The sequence below is a fragment of the Acartia tonsa genome, chromosome 11 (assembly GCF_053477335.1).
Source record: "Acartia tonsa isolate MP-2025a chromosome 11, ASM5347733v1, whole genome shotgun sequence".
Classification (NCBI taxonomy): domain Eukaryota; kingdom Metazoa; phylum Arthropoda; class Copepoda; order Calanoida; family Acartiidae; genus Acartia; species Acartia tonsa.
Window position 1 is genome coordinate 15,972,354 of NC_137270.1, and position 15,511 is coordinate 15,987,864.

A 15,511-nucleotide genomic window follows, 5' to 3' on the forward strand; every position below is an offset into this window, starting at 1 on the left:
ATCGTTCAGTTTGTCTACAGAAATAGAAAGTTACCAGTTGTGTATAATAACTACCGCATCAAATACAAATAGTGTTTCAATTTCGCTAAACATGCTTCACAAAGAAAAAGGGGATCCTTGGAAAGAAAACGATGAATCGAGTTTCTTCGTATTTTCACAGTAGCTTCTCTCCATTTGTAGCCTGCAGGGCAATTATAACCATTTACCTAACCTAAAATAACTATCAAAAGCTACTGTGTAAGTATGACGAAACCCTCTACTCTAATTTTGCGGGATAGATTGTGTAATATCTTGTGATATATCATAAGTAAATGAACGTTGTTTAAACTTTCTTTCTTAAATTTGTCCATCCTCTATTTTTTTTTAAAGTGGTCGCCCTTTTAAACAAAATATTTTCTTCTACATTTAAGGCTTGCTTGTAAGTTCTCTGTTCGCTGAGAAATAAAGAAAAAATTAAGGGGGTTTCGATTAAAATCAAAATGTTCCATTATTGCGATGAATCTCTTATAAAACTATTAAAATGCATATTTAGTCTAATTTCCCAACTTTCTAAAGACCCATTGTTTGTTTTAAAGCTATGATATATTTCACTATGCTAGTGAATGTATCCGTGTGAATGTCTGATTTTGGCAAGATAGTACGTGAGGAAAGAGTATTTTGCCAGGGATATAAAGGGAAAAGACAATGGCCAATAAATTAATTTACATCCTAAATGATGATATACAAAATTTCTCCTTCTGTATATTAAAAGTAGTGGGTGAAACGTTTGAACACTTAACTTAATAAGCCAACCAATCAAAATTCACTAAGTCCCCATAGTTGTTAAGCCAACGAATAAGAATATGTTATTAGAGAACTTTTGGGTTTAGTGTAATAAACACCCTATTGTCCCCTCCCTCTCTGGTATTTTCTGTAAGTGTGCGCGAAACTTTCTAACGCCAATGGATGCTATAAAAAAAGTTTCTAGTGGACAGCAGAATAGAAACTGTGATTGGGCGTATATTGTACTGTGATTATAAACAAAAGAAACAGCCTGGTTTTCTAGGCGAGGTCATACGAGTTAATTGTTAAACATACCATGTAACTGGTATGCGTGAGTAAAATACTAGCTACTACGCCCCCCTAGATGCCTTTAGTGGCCACTAAGAAGGGGGAAGTTGAATTTGATCACCCATTTTTATTATTTTAGATTTAAAAATAAAAGTGAAAAAAACCAGAGGGGGGGGGGGATTTTTTGAGTATTTTTTGCGCGCCCCCACCCCTTTTAATTTTTTAAATTTTACTTTCTAGGGACGATTTCTCTTGAGAGGGTGGTGGTACTCTCCCCCGAAATAGTTATAAACCTTTCCAATGACCTATGAAAAGCTACACTGTAAAGGAGAACCTGATCGGTTCAGCGGTTAGCGAGATCCTTCAGTGCAAACATAAAAAAAACACACAAACACACAGAGAGACATTCTGTTACTTTATTATAAGGATTAGCGACTAGCGGAGGGGGGGGGGGGGCTGACGCTCCATCATTTCTATTTTTAGTTAGAAAATTTAATAAAAAATTTTTTCGGGTTGGGGGGGGGGGGGGTTTTCATGGGGCGATTTCACTTGGAAGAATGGTGGTACCCTCCCCCAAAATAGTTATAAACCTTCACAGAGGACCTATGAGAAGCTGAAATATCTGTAATTGCTTGATTATCTACACACTAGTCATTTAATAGTTTTAAACATTTTAAAAATCAATAAAGTGGCAGCACAAAAATTTTGTTAGTATATTTTTAAGAAATATACCAGTCATACCCAACCCAACAAAATCTATTTTAGAATCCGATTCCACAATCTTTGAATTATTCTTTTCTTTCGGGGCTTGTTTGGGATGACTTTTATAGAGGGGTATCTAAAATAAAAATTTTAGATATAAGGACAGGACAATGAATTTATTGTTGTTGCGGTCTTGTACTTTGTTTCTAGATTAAACCACGAGGCCCTACTGATGAACTACTAGTGCATAATAAGTAAGAATTTTTTAAAGGAAATATTATTGGCAAGACTAAGTCTACAAGTGATTGTTTCCATAGCATTTTTGGAGCTATATGTTATATGTATATGTATATTCTAAGGAGATGGAAAGAAGCAAAAAATTAGCTTAAAGTCATTTAGGTAAGCAGGAGCTATGTGACGCTTACCTAAAACAGAAAACTCACTACCTCATTCAATGGGAAAATATAGAAAGTTAAATTTATTGATTTACCTTTGACCTATCTCAATATCCCTGAAAATTATGGTTCTCTGTTCAATATTAGGTCACAGTTAGTACATATTTACTTTTAGTATAGCTAACATATAAACATATAGCATTAACATTTTGTCTTATGTTTAGAAGCGCAGCTTTTCAATAAACTAAAAAAGTACTTCCTTATTCATATAAAACTCAATTTATTTTAGTTGCGAAGATACCGTATAAACACAAGTGATCGTAGGGCCGTCGACTAATTTACTAGCCATTTACTTAAGAGGTCTTAAAAGGCACTTTAAACAGTCATTCTATTGTCCGTCGAAAACGTTTAGTTGAATATGTGATTTTTGCTTTCCCAAATGACCTAAAAATTAAACCTAGGGATTAAGTGAAATCACCAATGGTCAAAATAGTTTTATTTTATTATTTTTTAGATATAAAACAATGAAATATCATCTTTTGATACCTTTATTGATATGGTATTATCTTATAGACACTACATATTGTAAAGGTAAGACATTAAATTAAAATAGTAAAGTGAGCCCTATGTAACTTTCTCTAAGGTACATAGATAAATTACCATCACTTGCTAAAAGGGTCCTTCCTATTTCGGCAATATACATCTCAATATACTTTAATTGGTAAGACAAGTTTTATTAGTGTATAAATATATTTTTAAGTAGCGAAGCTACTCTATAATTCAAAATTTCCGTCCGTCCGTCTGTCCTTGCAGTCATGAAGTGGGGGAAAAGTGATTTTCGCGTTCCCCATAATAGATAGAAGGCTGAAATTTTCAGGGATTAAATATGTTAATATCAATAATAATAGCTTTATTAAGATTCGTCAATTAATTGGGGTGCTAGATCGATTACTACATGTTTAAGTTTTCATGATAGATGGTTTTAACAATTTTTTCTCTCCAGAAAATATCATTTCATATTTAAAAACTTTATTGTGATATTTGTGTAATAAACAGTCTTTAAATAAACAGAATCATTAAAATTTTGGGAGATTTTTCTATGATTATTACAGAATGGTTACGTCAGTCTGATGTGCTAGTAATCTAATTTTCAAATGAATGTTTTTTGTTGAAACTTTTTTCTAATTTAATAGTTTTCTAAATTTTATTAACACACCCTTCATAATATATCCTAATATATCCATAAAATATCCTTCATATTTTCTGTATAAATCTGTATTTCATGGTCTTTCAGCGAAAACTCTTAAATTGAATTAATTGCCCATTGTCCACTCCCTTAATCCCTGGATTTAATACCTTAATGTTCTGCATACTTATATTTGCCTATTGGTTGGGGTGCTAGTTCGATTCCTAGATTTTTAAGTTTTCATGATTTTCTTTACTCTTATTTGAGATAGATTGCTGATATTTTTAGGGATTATTTAAGTCGACAATTGATATATCCCCACACAGCTTCATTAATATTTGCATTTTGGTCGAGGTGCTAGATCGATTCCTAGATTTTCAAGTTATAAATCTTACAAGGTTTCGTGATTTTTTTGTTTAATTTTTTTATGAAACTGCTCTATAGTTTATTTTTCCGGAAATTTATCCATAGTAATTTTAGTTTTAAAGATATGCAATTTTTAAAAAGTTTTATTTTCAGTGCGCAATAACTTTGATACAAATGATTGGTTTGAACATTTTGAGGATAAAGTACTAAACTTGTTTTCCAGCAAACTTCCAGTGCTTAAAGGTAAGTTGTAAATGTTTGGGGTAAAAGCATCATTCCTCAATCGATTCATAAGGTATTTCAGGTGCCAGTTATACCCGTCAAAACTGGCTTTAGTAAGCCAATTATTGGAACAATAAATCTTATTTACAAAAAAAGTTGAATATTGTACCATTGAATTGAAAAGTCAAAAAAGTTATTGAAACTTATACACTTAAAATGGAAGAAAAAACTTTAGACATCTAGAATCCTAGAAGTCTTTGGTACAAGTCTTAGTACAACAGTATTGCTTTACTTAACCTTCCTCTTAACAATTATCATCAATAATATATATTTTCTTCATTGTTTATTTATAATAAAAATTCACAAAAATTACACAAACATGCCTTTAAAATTTTTGCGGGATTACTAGTGTTTTGCTATTCTTGTACATACTTGATATGTACATGATTACTTTTTTGGTTTTATTAGAACATCAAATTCTGGTTCTTTCTATTTCGTTTGGCCTATAATAATTAAAATATTTTTCTCCAAAGAATTACCTTCTTCAATAAAAACTACAAATATCATGAAGTAACTTCATTTTTTTTTATATTGTGAAACAATATGATATTTCATAATAAATATAATATCCTTATAATAAAGTAACAGGATGTTTGTGTGTTTGTCTGTGTGTTTATATGTTTGTACCGAAGGATCTCGCTAACCGCTGAACCGACCGGGTTCTCCTTAACAGGGTAGCTTCTCATGGGCCCGGGAAGGTTTATAACTATTTTCCTGGGGGGTGGGACACCCCCAACCCCAACCCCCAAAATGAAAAATCCCCCCCCCCCCAATTTAAAAAAAAAATTGTTTAACTAAAATTAAAAATGAGAGGGTTGGCACCCCCCCCCCAAAAAAAAAAAAAATTTTTTCGCCCCCCCCTAAAATTTTTTTTTACGTTTTCTGTTAAAATCTAAAATAAGAATGTGAATTTTTAAATTTGACTTTCTCCTCCTCAAGTGCCCCTAGAGGCCTCTAGGGGGTGTAGCCGCTAGTAAATGATATTTTGTTGAGGCAAATAGTTTTTAAATTTTTAGTAAATACCCTTCTGAAAGGTTTTTAATTTGGTCTTAATCCATCAATAGATTTTTGCTTTAATAGAAAAATTCATTAGAATGTTTTTTCAATCGTTTTTAAAAAAAATTATTGTATTTTTAGATTACCAAAACTGTGGTAGGATAAATCCAGGTAGTGTTTATTTTTTATTCCAATGGTCACCTTATGTGCACAAAAAAGAAAAGTTGGAATTATATTTTTGTTTTTGCATAATTTTGTCTATTTAATAAGGAAATTATACAAAATCATCTTATTTCAATATAAGAATGAGTTTTTATACTGTAACAGAAATTCATCTTTCGCTTTATATTATGTATAAAAGATTATAATTTCTACTTTATTCTCCCCTAATGGAGTGGGAGAAATCAAAGGTGTGCCTTGGGATCGAAATTAATAGAATATTTTAAGTACCAATTTATAAATATCTATTAGGAAATTGACTTCTTGCTCTTAATATTTAAAGATCATTTATCTTTTCAAACACTTTCACAATTTAAAAAAATGTTTGTCTCTTTTGGATACAAATTTTTAAAAGTACGTCTAATATATAGTTTATGTATATTTAAGTATTTTAGATTTATATTAACCATTTTTATTATTACTAATATAAATTAGTTGAAACCTGTGGTAGTGATTGGACTGTTGATCTGAAAACAGGTAAATTTTAGTTTACTACTTCACTATAAGGTTTTAAAGTATAAATTGTTGTGGATATGACTTAATCTCACAAAATAAAAATAAAATTTACATGTAAAAAATATATATTAAATATTCTCTATTAAAAAAATATTATGCTTATGGAATATCTATAATACAGTTATAGCTTGATGGCTGTCCATCCTCTAAGATCTTGGTAACCCATAAACAGATTGGATTCTTCTCTTCAGGGATTATACCTACTGGTCATCTGGTGCTTTTAGGCTATTTTCTTGGGGGGGGGGGGGGGGGTGGGACACCCCAATCATTCCACATAAAAAAATTCTCCCCAATTAAAAAAAAAATATTTGAAATTAGTGGTGGGAGTTCCAGTAATAACTAATTTTTTTAATTACATTGTTGGGAAAAAGCCCCTAGAGGCTAGGGGAAAAGCCGCTATTATACTTTTTATATCAGGAGATTGCTATCAAATAATCAAAGAGCCACAATATACATGGGATGAAGCAGAAATAGAATGCAAAAAATTGGACCCCGATGAAGCTCATTTGGCATCCATAAACAGTGAAGATGACAACGCATTTGTCTTAGGTTATTTAATTTTATCAATTTAAAAATCTATAAAAAAGGATAACAGTTCGTATGAAATAACTGAAAATTTAACATTTTTGAATTAGAAACTCAAAATTTTCAGTAATGGAGTTGCTACACTTTTAATAGTAAACCATATTTGAATAAAAGTTCAAATTAATTTATATGCAAATATAGTTTTACTGTGATGACATGTACATGTTGTTTGTCGTACATATTGCACCTTCTAAATCTTGATTAAATATAAGGTCTATCCTGTATGCATAAGTATCTGGGTTTGTAGCTTTCTGTTAGGGACAGAACCTAATTATTGTTTAATATTTATCAATTTGATTTAAATAATCATTATTTTTGTTTCAGAACTTTTAAAAAGAAATCCAAGTAAAAACAATTTTTGGATTGGGTTAAAACAAGGAACGGGTATGTGGACAGATGGTTCTTCAGGTAATTTACATTCCTGGAGTGTAGAATTGTTATCTTTTAAAAATATAATAAGTTGGGGTTTCCATAGCAAAAAAAACGGGAATACCTTCTATGTAGACTTTCTCTGTTCCGTAATGGTGTTGAAAGAAAGACAGAAGTAATTTAACTTTTACGTGCTATGTCAAGAAACTAAAACGTATGTAAAAATAATTAGATTGATTCATCTTGATTAAATCTTTAAAACTCGGTATAAAGGAAGTAAAACGAAGTTGCAAGTTTCGTCGTTTTTTCACAGTAGCTTTTCTCCTATTAAAAGCCCCTGCGGGGAACTATAACCCTGCAGGGCAATTATTAACATGTATTTAACCTAACTTAACCTAAAATATTATATTAAAAGCTACTGTGAATATTAGACAAGACTTCGTTTTCTTTCCATGATCCAAAAATCTTTATATAGTTGGTTACTGTCAAGATGATACTTTTGGTTGTAAAGGGATGGATGATACCCTGTGTATAGCGGTAATTTTTAAAACCATTAATTTTTCAAGAAAGTAACTTAAGAAAAATTTTACTTTTAATCTGTGAAGGCCAGTTAGGTAATAAGGAAAAATAAAATTGTGTAAGAACTTTCAGCCAAGATATTTTACACTCATGAGCAATTTAGTTATCTAGATATAAAATACCTCTAAAATTTACAATAGCTCGAAGAAACCTAATACAGTTAGGGACTTGAATCCATTTTTATAGAAGCAGAAATATAATCTATGATTATGGTTTGGACCCTCTAAAACTGTAATCTACCCTTCCACTTTCCCCTCTCTTGGTGAAGATATCTTCAACGCCGATACGATTTTTGAAATATAAGATTCCACTTTTGTCTCTCTTGTTGAAGATATCTTCACCAAGAGAGGCAAAAGTGGAATCTTAAATTTCAAAAATCGACTTGGCGTTGAAGATATCTTCACCAAGAAAGGGGAAAGTAGAATCTTACATTTCAAAAATCGTATCGGCGTTGAAGATATCTTCACCAAGAGAAGGGAAAGTAGAATCTTACATTTCAAAAATCGTATCGGCGTTGAAGATATCTTCACCAAGAGAGGGGAAAGTGGAAAGGTAGATTACAGTTTTAGAGGGTCCAAACCATAATCATAGATTATATTTCTGCTTCTATAAAAATGGATTCAAGTCCATAACTGTAATATACATCACAGTTAGTATCAGAATAAAAACTTTAAAAATGACATATATTCTTATTTTGACAAGGGCATGTTATTTATCTTTTTAATCTTTTTAAAATCGAAACTTTTCTATAATTAGGGTAGGTCCGTCCGTACGCATGGAACATATAGCTTTTTTCGTTAATTTAGGCATGCTAGAATTGTCCTATCGATTTCAAACTTTGCATGTTGATTTCTGCAGTAGTAAGGCACAATTTAGAAAGAGTAGCAGCTATATAATCGTTACCAGAATGTCCATACGTCGTTTTTAAACATGTTGATTTTTAACTTTTTTTTACAACAAATTTGTATGTGATAAATTATCCGATTGATCTGATTTTTGGAATACTGATTCCTAGGACAACAAATTACAATGTTATAAGCAAAGCATCTCTATAATCAAATCCTAAAAATGTAATTATGTCCAAATTTACTTAAAATTTTGATTCGACATTTAAATGTACATTTATGTTCTGTTTTTTCAGTTCTGACACACTACTAGTATTAATGTTCGTTTGTCCTATCGTTTTAGATCTTGCTTTTATGGATGTTGTCATCCTTGTTAGATCATTAATTAATGTTATTTAGATGAACAGATACAGTGCAAATTGGCTGGTTAAACCTTGTTCTGATGGCTATTTACCTGTCTGTAAAATAAAGTCAAGGTCATTAAAAGGTATGGTAATATGGTTTCTATAATTTGGATTAGGTTTAGCTTTATAATATTATGCAAAACAAAGGTAATGACTTGAACAAACAATTCTAAAGCTCTTGTCCTTAACCCCCTTACCAATAATAAGTAGGCAAGCAAAATTATATGAAAATTATACAACTATTTCTAAGTAATTGATTTATTTTAAACATTCAGAACTACGTTTATATTTTTGTGTTGTTCTATTAAAAATATATAGTGTTATTTTTATCAAATGATACCGTTTTTAAATAAGAATAAAATTGGGGTTGTTAAATCAGTTGACCCTTATAATCTTTGCTATTTAGGTTTTTATCCTGGATAACCAGGTCGCTAAAATTTTTGAAAATTTTTACATAATTAACTTAGAGTTAGAAATGTCTTAAATATATGAAAATAAATGTAAAATATTTTTTTTTATTTAGCAATTGATTTAAGTATGTGTTGTGTAAATTGTATACTAAAACCCAAATATGTTTCAGACCCCAAGGACTATGCAACTAAAGTGGTTCACGACTGTTGGGAGACGTGTCCATTTAAGGCTATAGACAGAGATTTGAATACAGCTTTATATCCTCTCATAATTCAATTAGGGTAATTGTAGTACATTGTTTAAATTGGAATGATTAAAACATCCATAAATAGCAAAGTACAGAATTAATCCAAAAATATAAAAGGTAGGCATATTAAATCCAGAACAGATACATATTGATTAACAAAACTCTTTAAAGATTTTCAAGCATTTCATTGTCAGAAGGAAATATAATATGGCAGCTTTCATGTTCATAATAGAAAAAAATAAACTGAGATTATAATCTAAATGGGGATCACTAGACATTGATATCTCAAAACATTGAGAAAAAAAGATAGAAAACATAATCTTCACGGCAAGTGCTAAAACTTTCCAGTTTTTGTAACAATGTTAATGTTTGAACTACTTACAAAAAACCATGGGTAAAAATTGCAGTATTGTGCATACCCTCATTTTTTCCTTATTTTTACACGGAGCACAAGAAGGATTATCGAAATCATTATTCGATGATTTAATCAATAGATGTTTTTCTCCATGTTTTTCAGTTTGAAGTTTTTCTCTTTTTCTGTTAAAAAAAAGATAGTTATATGTTATAAGTGTAGACATTAAAGAAAAAAAACATTAAAATCTTCATAGAATCGCTAAAACTGTCTAGAGTTAGTTAAACAGTTAATGTCTATTAATAGTTTTGTCAGTAGTGGAAATATTACTTAAATTTTTTAAGGAGTTTGTGCATTAATTATACATAATAACTAGAAATTACAGATTTTACCCAAAACAAGAAAATTTAGAAAATAATAAATAATTGAAACTATCCGGCCGGATATCCGGCAATATAATCTTTTATATTTAACAACAAAAATCTCTAGTTTTTAAAATCTTAAATGGCTGTAATTTTTTTATTATTGAAGCTAGAAGAACAATTTGTTCTGAATATGTTTATCTTTATGTAAATTTTATATTAGAAATCTCAAAACATAAATTTTGGCGGTGGCAGCAGTACTTGGCAGCTGCCAGCCGCAAACCGACGGGTGGCAGGTAAACGGCAACGGATTTTATGAAATTGTAATATGTCATGAAGATATATAAAAAAGCCTAAGTTTAAAATTTGAAATCTTTAAGTAAAAATTTGCAGTCACAGGAACCGTTTAAAGATTTCGACTTAAACACCTATATTACATATTAGGATGTACAACTATAGGGTATTTTAGTATTAGATAACATGAAATGCGTTGTTTAAGTAAAAAAATATTTTTACTTTTTACCTGAATGACCTTACCAGATTTGCTGGCATCCTGTGCCCGCCAGGAAGGAGGTATTAAAAAAATTTCAACTCTCAGTTATGTGTCATACCCATATTTTGAAAGTCACTCAGTTATAGCCCTTTACCTTTTATACACAGAAAATGGGATAGAAAAAAACAGAGGGGGGGGGGGGGGGCAGGCATTCAACGCCACCTCCCCGCCCATCCTCCAGATTGAGCAATAGTTAATTAGATTTATTTGCTAAGAAGAAAGATCATTTAATAGTTACTTAATTTTTAAGTTTTAACCTTAATTTTATCCTATTATATAAATTAGTAAGCTTTTTTTGTCTGTAGCGAAGGATCTTGCTAACCGCTGAACCGATATGGTTCTCCTTTAGAGTGAAGCTTCTTATAGGTCCCAGGGTGGTTTTAGGCTGTTTAATTTTTATAAAAAAGTCGTTGTAAGGTTTTAAGTTATTTTTCTTCACTTTCATGTCCCTTATAATATCCCTAGATACTAGGGACGCAGCCGCTAGTATAATATAAAACACCAGTTTATGAAGAAATTTTTTTTGCGGGTATAGTCCCTTTCGTGGCAACGCCCCTTAAGGAGCGATTATTCGTATTTTCACAGTAGCTTTCCTCCTATTTCTAGCCTCTCGCGGGGGACTCTAACGTTGCGGGGCCAATTGCCTAACCCTGCGGGGCAATCACCTAACCAAATATAATCTAACCTAACCTAAAATAACCTATTAAAAGCAATTTTAAAAATACAACGGATCGCCCCTTAAGGTGCGTTGCCACAAAAGGGACTATATCCTTTTTTGATACTTTAATATGTTGTAATTTGGCCCGTTATCCGGCCGGATATCCGGTAATTTGGCCGGATAACCGGATATTTGCCAGATACCGGCGTTGGCCGGATATCCGGCCTTACCCTAATATATATATATGTGTGTGAAATCCAAACAAGCTGTGCAAGTACTCCTTGATGAAGGCATGGTTGTAATTTGTTGCAGCAATCTTCATGTTGGCCATGACCTTTATTAACAGTGCAGGATACTTTGTCTCGAATTATTGGTTCTGAGCACTTCTTAGTTCCTTATACAAAAAAATCACGCATGAACAGAAAGAGCCTAAAAACTATCCTAAATTGTAAAAAATACATTAAGAAATGATAGTGTGTTGAAAAAAAATATTTTTTCTAAAAATAGAAAGAGATTTTTTTATTTTCCTTATAGAATTAGTTGAAGTCATGGCTGCCAACACAAAAATGTTGAAACCGTATTTTTGTTCTCATTTGAACAATTTCCAGAGTTGACATGAGTTTTGTATCTTAAACTTTTCCTTTAAACTTACTTGACAATCGACATCAATGGGAAACATCATTTTCTCAGCTCCTATAAAAGATAGAAAACTGAAACTTCTTGTAAACATTAAATCAATATGGAGCATAATTAAGTATGAAACATCCATAGCAGTCGGACTGCTTTTATATTTTTTATATTTTCACAACTGATTTTCTCAATGTATTAATTTTTTTAGTAGCAAAGCTACTCTAAATTTCGAAATGTCCGTCCGTCCATCTGTCAGTCCATCTGTTAGAAACAAAAAGAGGGGGGGGGGCGTGATTTTCTCAGCTCCTGTGAAAGATAGAAGGCTGAAAATTCTTGTAGCTATTCACATAAATATGGAGCATAATTAAATATAACACATCCATAGCGGTCAGACTGCTCTTTTTTTCTTTTTTGTGTTAACAGATAATCAGCTCTATGACTCACTTTGTCTGTTTGTCTATTTTACAATAGATTTTGTGCTTCGCTACTTATGGATGTTGTGAACCTGTTTTTTTATTTAATACAAATAAATGTTCTTATTAAATAGTGTAAAAATTCAGTAGTTATAAATGGATTTGTAATTTAAAACATTTAGAATGACTCTATATCTTTATGAAACTTAAATAAGGGGGTGGGGGGGTGTACACTTTCACAGAAACAGTGCGCTGTGAGGCCCCATATACAAGATAGAGCTCTGAATTATAATACTATGGGTCAGTCTAGAAATATTCTGCAAAACTTTTAATTTTGGTGGTTTGGCGGCTGACCGCTGGTTCAATTATTCAGCTAAACTTGTAAAATTAAACATGTAATCTTGTTTTTTTGGGGTTTGTTTTGGTTAATTATAAAAAAGTATATCAACAGTAACAAAAAACTGTTGAGCTGCAAACTACCAGCCGCTGGTGGTGGCTATTAATAAATATTACAACAATTTTGCAGCTCTATAGTTTTTCGTTACTTTTGATATATTTTCTGATAATTAACTAAAACACACCCAATTAAACATGTGCCTCAGAGCTTACTGTTTATGTGAAAGTGTTCAAACTGTCTCCCCCCCACCCCTTGTTCCACTAGCAAACAGAGGGCGGTTGTAAAGAGCTTTGTTTACTAATCTATGGTTTAAACAAAATTAATTTTAAAGTAGCTTCGCTACTGTAAAGTTGTTTTATGTAAAATGTATTTTTTGTGTCCCATTTACGTAGATTTAACAGGAAGTGATAGTTCATCTGCTAGGAGGTAATAAGGGAAGATTTAGCCAACCTCCCTGGATATCCTTTTCTATTTATATTATCTCATATATGTAAGACTATTTGTTAAAACATTTTATCATTTTGACAAAAAAAAAACAGTACAAAGAAGCGCAAAGAAAGAAAGCTAGATTTTTGGAAACAGATTAATCAGTTATAGAACTAGTTAGAATAGCGTAGCCAATCTAGCATTGATACCATATTTTACTCAAGTACAGACTATTCCATTTATGAGAAAAAAAAATTTATATTAGGTCATGCTTTTTCCACAATCGACCTCCAGGTAAAAAACACGTGTGAAGAGCTGTACTCATACACTTTATTAAATGTGTTGATTTAAAGGTTTTAGATTGTCAAGCAAGTTTAAAGGAAAAGTTTAAGGTATTAATCATGTTTTAACTCTGAAAATTACGCATTTTAGAACAAAATTAGTATTTCCTCTTCAATGTGTTAAAGTTGATGGCGTTGCTAAAGTCAAAATGAAAAAAAAATTATTTTGTAGTATTTAAGCAATAAAAAAACTTTTCTTTAATACACTGTCAATGGTTTATGTATGTTTAAAAATTTAGGATAGTTTTTAGGCTTTTTCTGTTCATGCGTGATTTTTTTGTATAAGAAACTAAGAAGTGCTCTTCTTACAAAAATAATCGTTGACTTTTTACAATGCAATTGGAAGATTTTTTTGTCAATTTATTTACACAAATTTTTTGTTAATTTTTATTTTACACATTTTGGCCTCCATTCACGTTATGAGTGTAGGTCTTATGAGATTAGGTCTTATGTCAGTGTTGGTTTTATGAGTGTAGGCCTTATGAAGCAACAGAATAATATGTTATGTAGACGTTTAAGAAAAAGCTTTTGATTAAAATTTAGATTTAAAGTCAACTTTTAAAGTTTGCAGGAGATCTGAAGGATGAGATCCTGTAGGATCATACTCTTAAACCTGGACTCGGCTTAAACACTTATAGCCCTCATCATTTTATACCAGAGGCGTGCAGAAGGAGGGGGTAGGAGGATGGATAAACCTTTTAACCTACCCAATGTTTTCCCCCGTTTAAAATTGCAAAGCTTGAGTTAAGTTTAAAAAAAGCATACCATACTTAATTTTAAAGCTGATATTTAAAAAGATGTACGCTTCATTCGTCAATTTTCCAATCAAAGGAGGCTTGTTTGATCTTTAGTACATTAACTATGTAGGGGGACGGATACCCATGAGGGAATATGAAACACCCTAACAAACAATATTACCTCTCTTTATATCTTTGTTACACCCCCGTAAAGCTCACAAGGTTCCTTCCCCATTAAATTAAAATATTAATTTATTATCATTACCCTATATGATTTCATAAAAATAGATTATTATGCGACAAATAATTTTCCTTTCTAATATATGAAGCATTACGCATTAAAATGTACTGCAATGTTTGAAAATCAGCAATAGCAAGTACATTGACAAATATATTTATGCCACACAATTAAACACTAGGAATGGATTTAGAGTCGTTTAAGAATGCGAAAGAAACTAAACTGTGTTATACTATTACGAGAAAAGTTGAAATTGAAAGTGTAATTAATAAATTGTTTAGAACAAAATTATTAATTTAAACAATTAATTTACAGGGGTTTTCATATAATCTGGTTTTTAAAAATACGTATTATGGGATAATAAAAGTACCCACAGTTTTTTTTGTAAACTTATAAAGGATCTTGTTTATAAAACTTTGGGTACTTGTATACACAGTGCGTTCGAAGGTGCTTTAACTTTTGTGTCAGAACCTAAATTGGGACATAGTGCATTTCATTACCCTAGGTTAGGTAACTTCATTTGACTTTTCAATAAAATCTAAAATGAAGCCGTTTTTGAGAAAATTATGACAAGAAAAGCAAAATATATAAAATTTTGTACAAGTTTGCTATTATAAAGTTCTTCATAAAACCACTTCTGAAGGGAGTTGATTTATGGCCATTTTTATCAATTGCTTTGCTAAGGTCACGGAAATTTAGCCTTAAATAAATCATATATAGAGAGGTTTTATGAAAGAGTTCATGAAAGCAAAGTTGTTCAAAATTTTAAATGAATAATAGTTACCTAACCTAGGGTAATGAAATGCACCATGTCCCAATTTAGGTTTTGACACAAAAGTCAAAGAATCTTCGAACGGACTGTGAGTAGTATTTTACTCAAATGTCTTCTGGAATGTCCACTCTGTGTTCAAACCAGTAGTACAAGTTAAAATTTAAATTGTAAACTAAGAAACTATGACTTAAAATCCAAATATATTCTAAAGAATACCGGCAGATTGGACTTGTTTCTTTAATAAATGTTTCAAAACATTAGAAGACAAAATCAGGTAAAATTTAACAAAACTTTTGCCTTAACAGCATTCTACTAAATATAAATCAATTATTTTTAAGAACCCGGTGTGGCCAACTGGTTTTTCTCATACATACAAGATGTTATAAAATATTGAAAGAAGCAGGACCGTAAAAAAAGAGGTCCTTGATTTTATACTATAGGCCCAATTTTTTATGGTTGAGGGTGGGATTTCTACTACTT

General features: G+C 31.1%; 1 protein-coding gene across 1 annotated transcript; it reads left to right on the plus strand.

Moving 5' to 3' along the window:
* Window positions 1-2,665: 2,665 nt before the first annotated feature.
* Window positions 2,666-14,462, plus strand: LOC145331145 (uncharacterized). Its single transcript, XM_080175770.1, has 10 exons — window positions 2,666-2,738; window positions 3,853-3,942; window positions 5,119-5,148; window positions 5,632-5,673; window positions 6,130-6,261; window positions 6,622-6,705; window positions 7,142-7,203; window positions 8,490-8,577; window positions 9,075-9,186; window positions 14,390-14,462. Exons 1-10 carry the CDS (start codon window positions 2,672-2,674, stop codon window positions 14,460-14,462), a joined length of 780 nt encoding a protein of 259 aa, XP_080031896.1. The 5' UTR covers window positions 2,666-2,671.
* Window positions 14,463-15,511: the final 1,049 nt, after the last annotated feature.

Bases quoted from the DNA above. Each gene is read 5' to 3' on its own strand.
- LOC145331145 (XM_080175770.1), top strand. From the start codon at position 2,672: ATGAAATATCATCTTTTGATACCTTTATTGATATGGTATTATCTTATA. The intron at 2,739-3,852 runs GTAAGACATTAA...TTTTATTTTCAG, and splicing joins AGACACTACATATTGTAAAG to TGCGCAATAACTTTGATACA. The intron at 7,204-8,489 runs GTAATTTTTAAA...AATGTTATTTAG, and splicing joins ATGATACCCTGTGTATAGCG to ATGAACAGATACAGTGCAAA.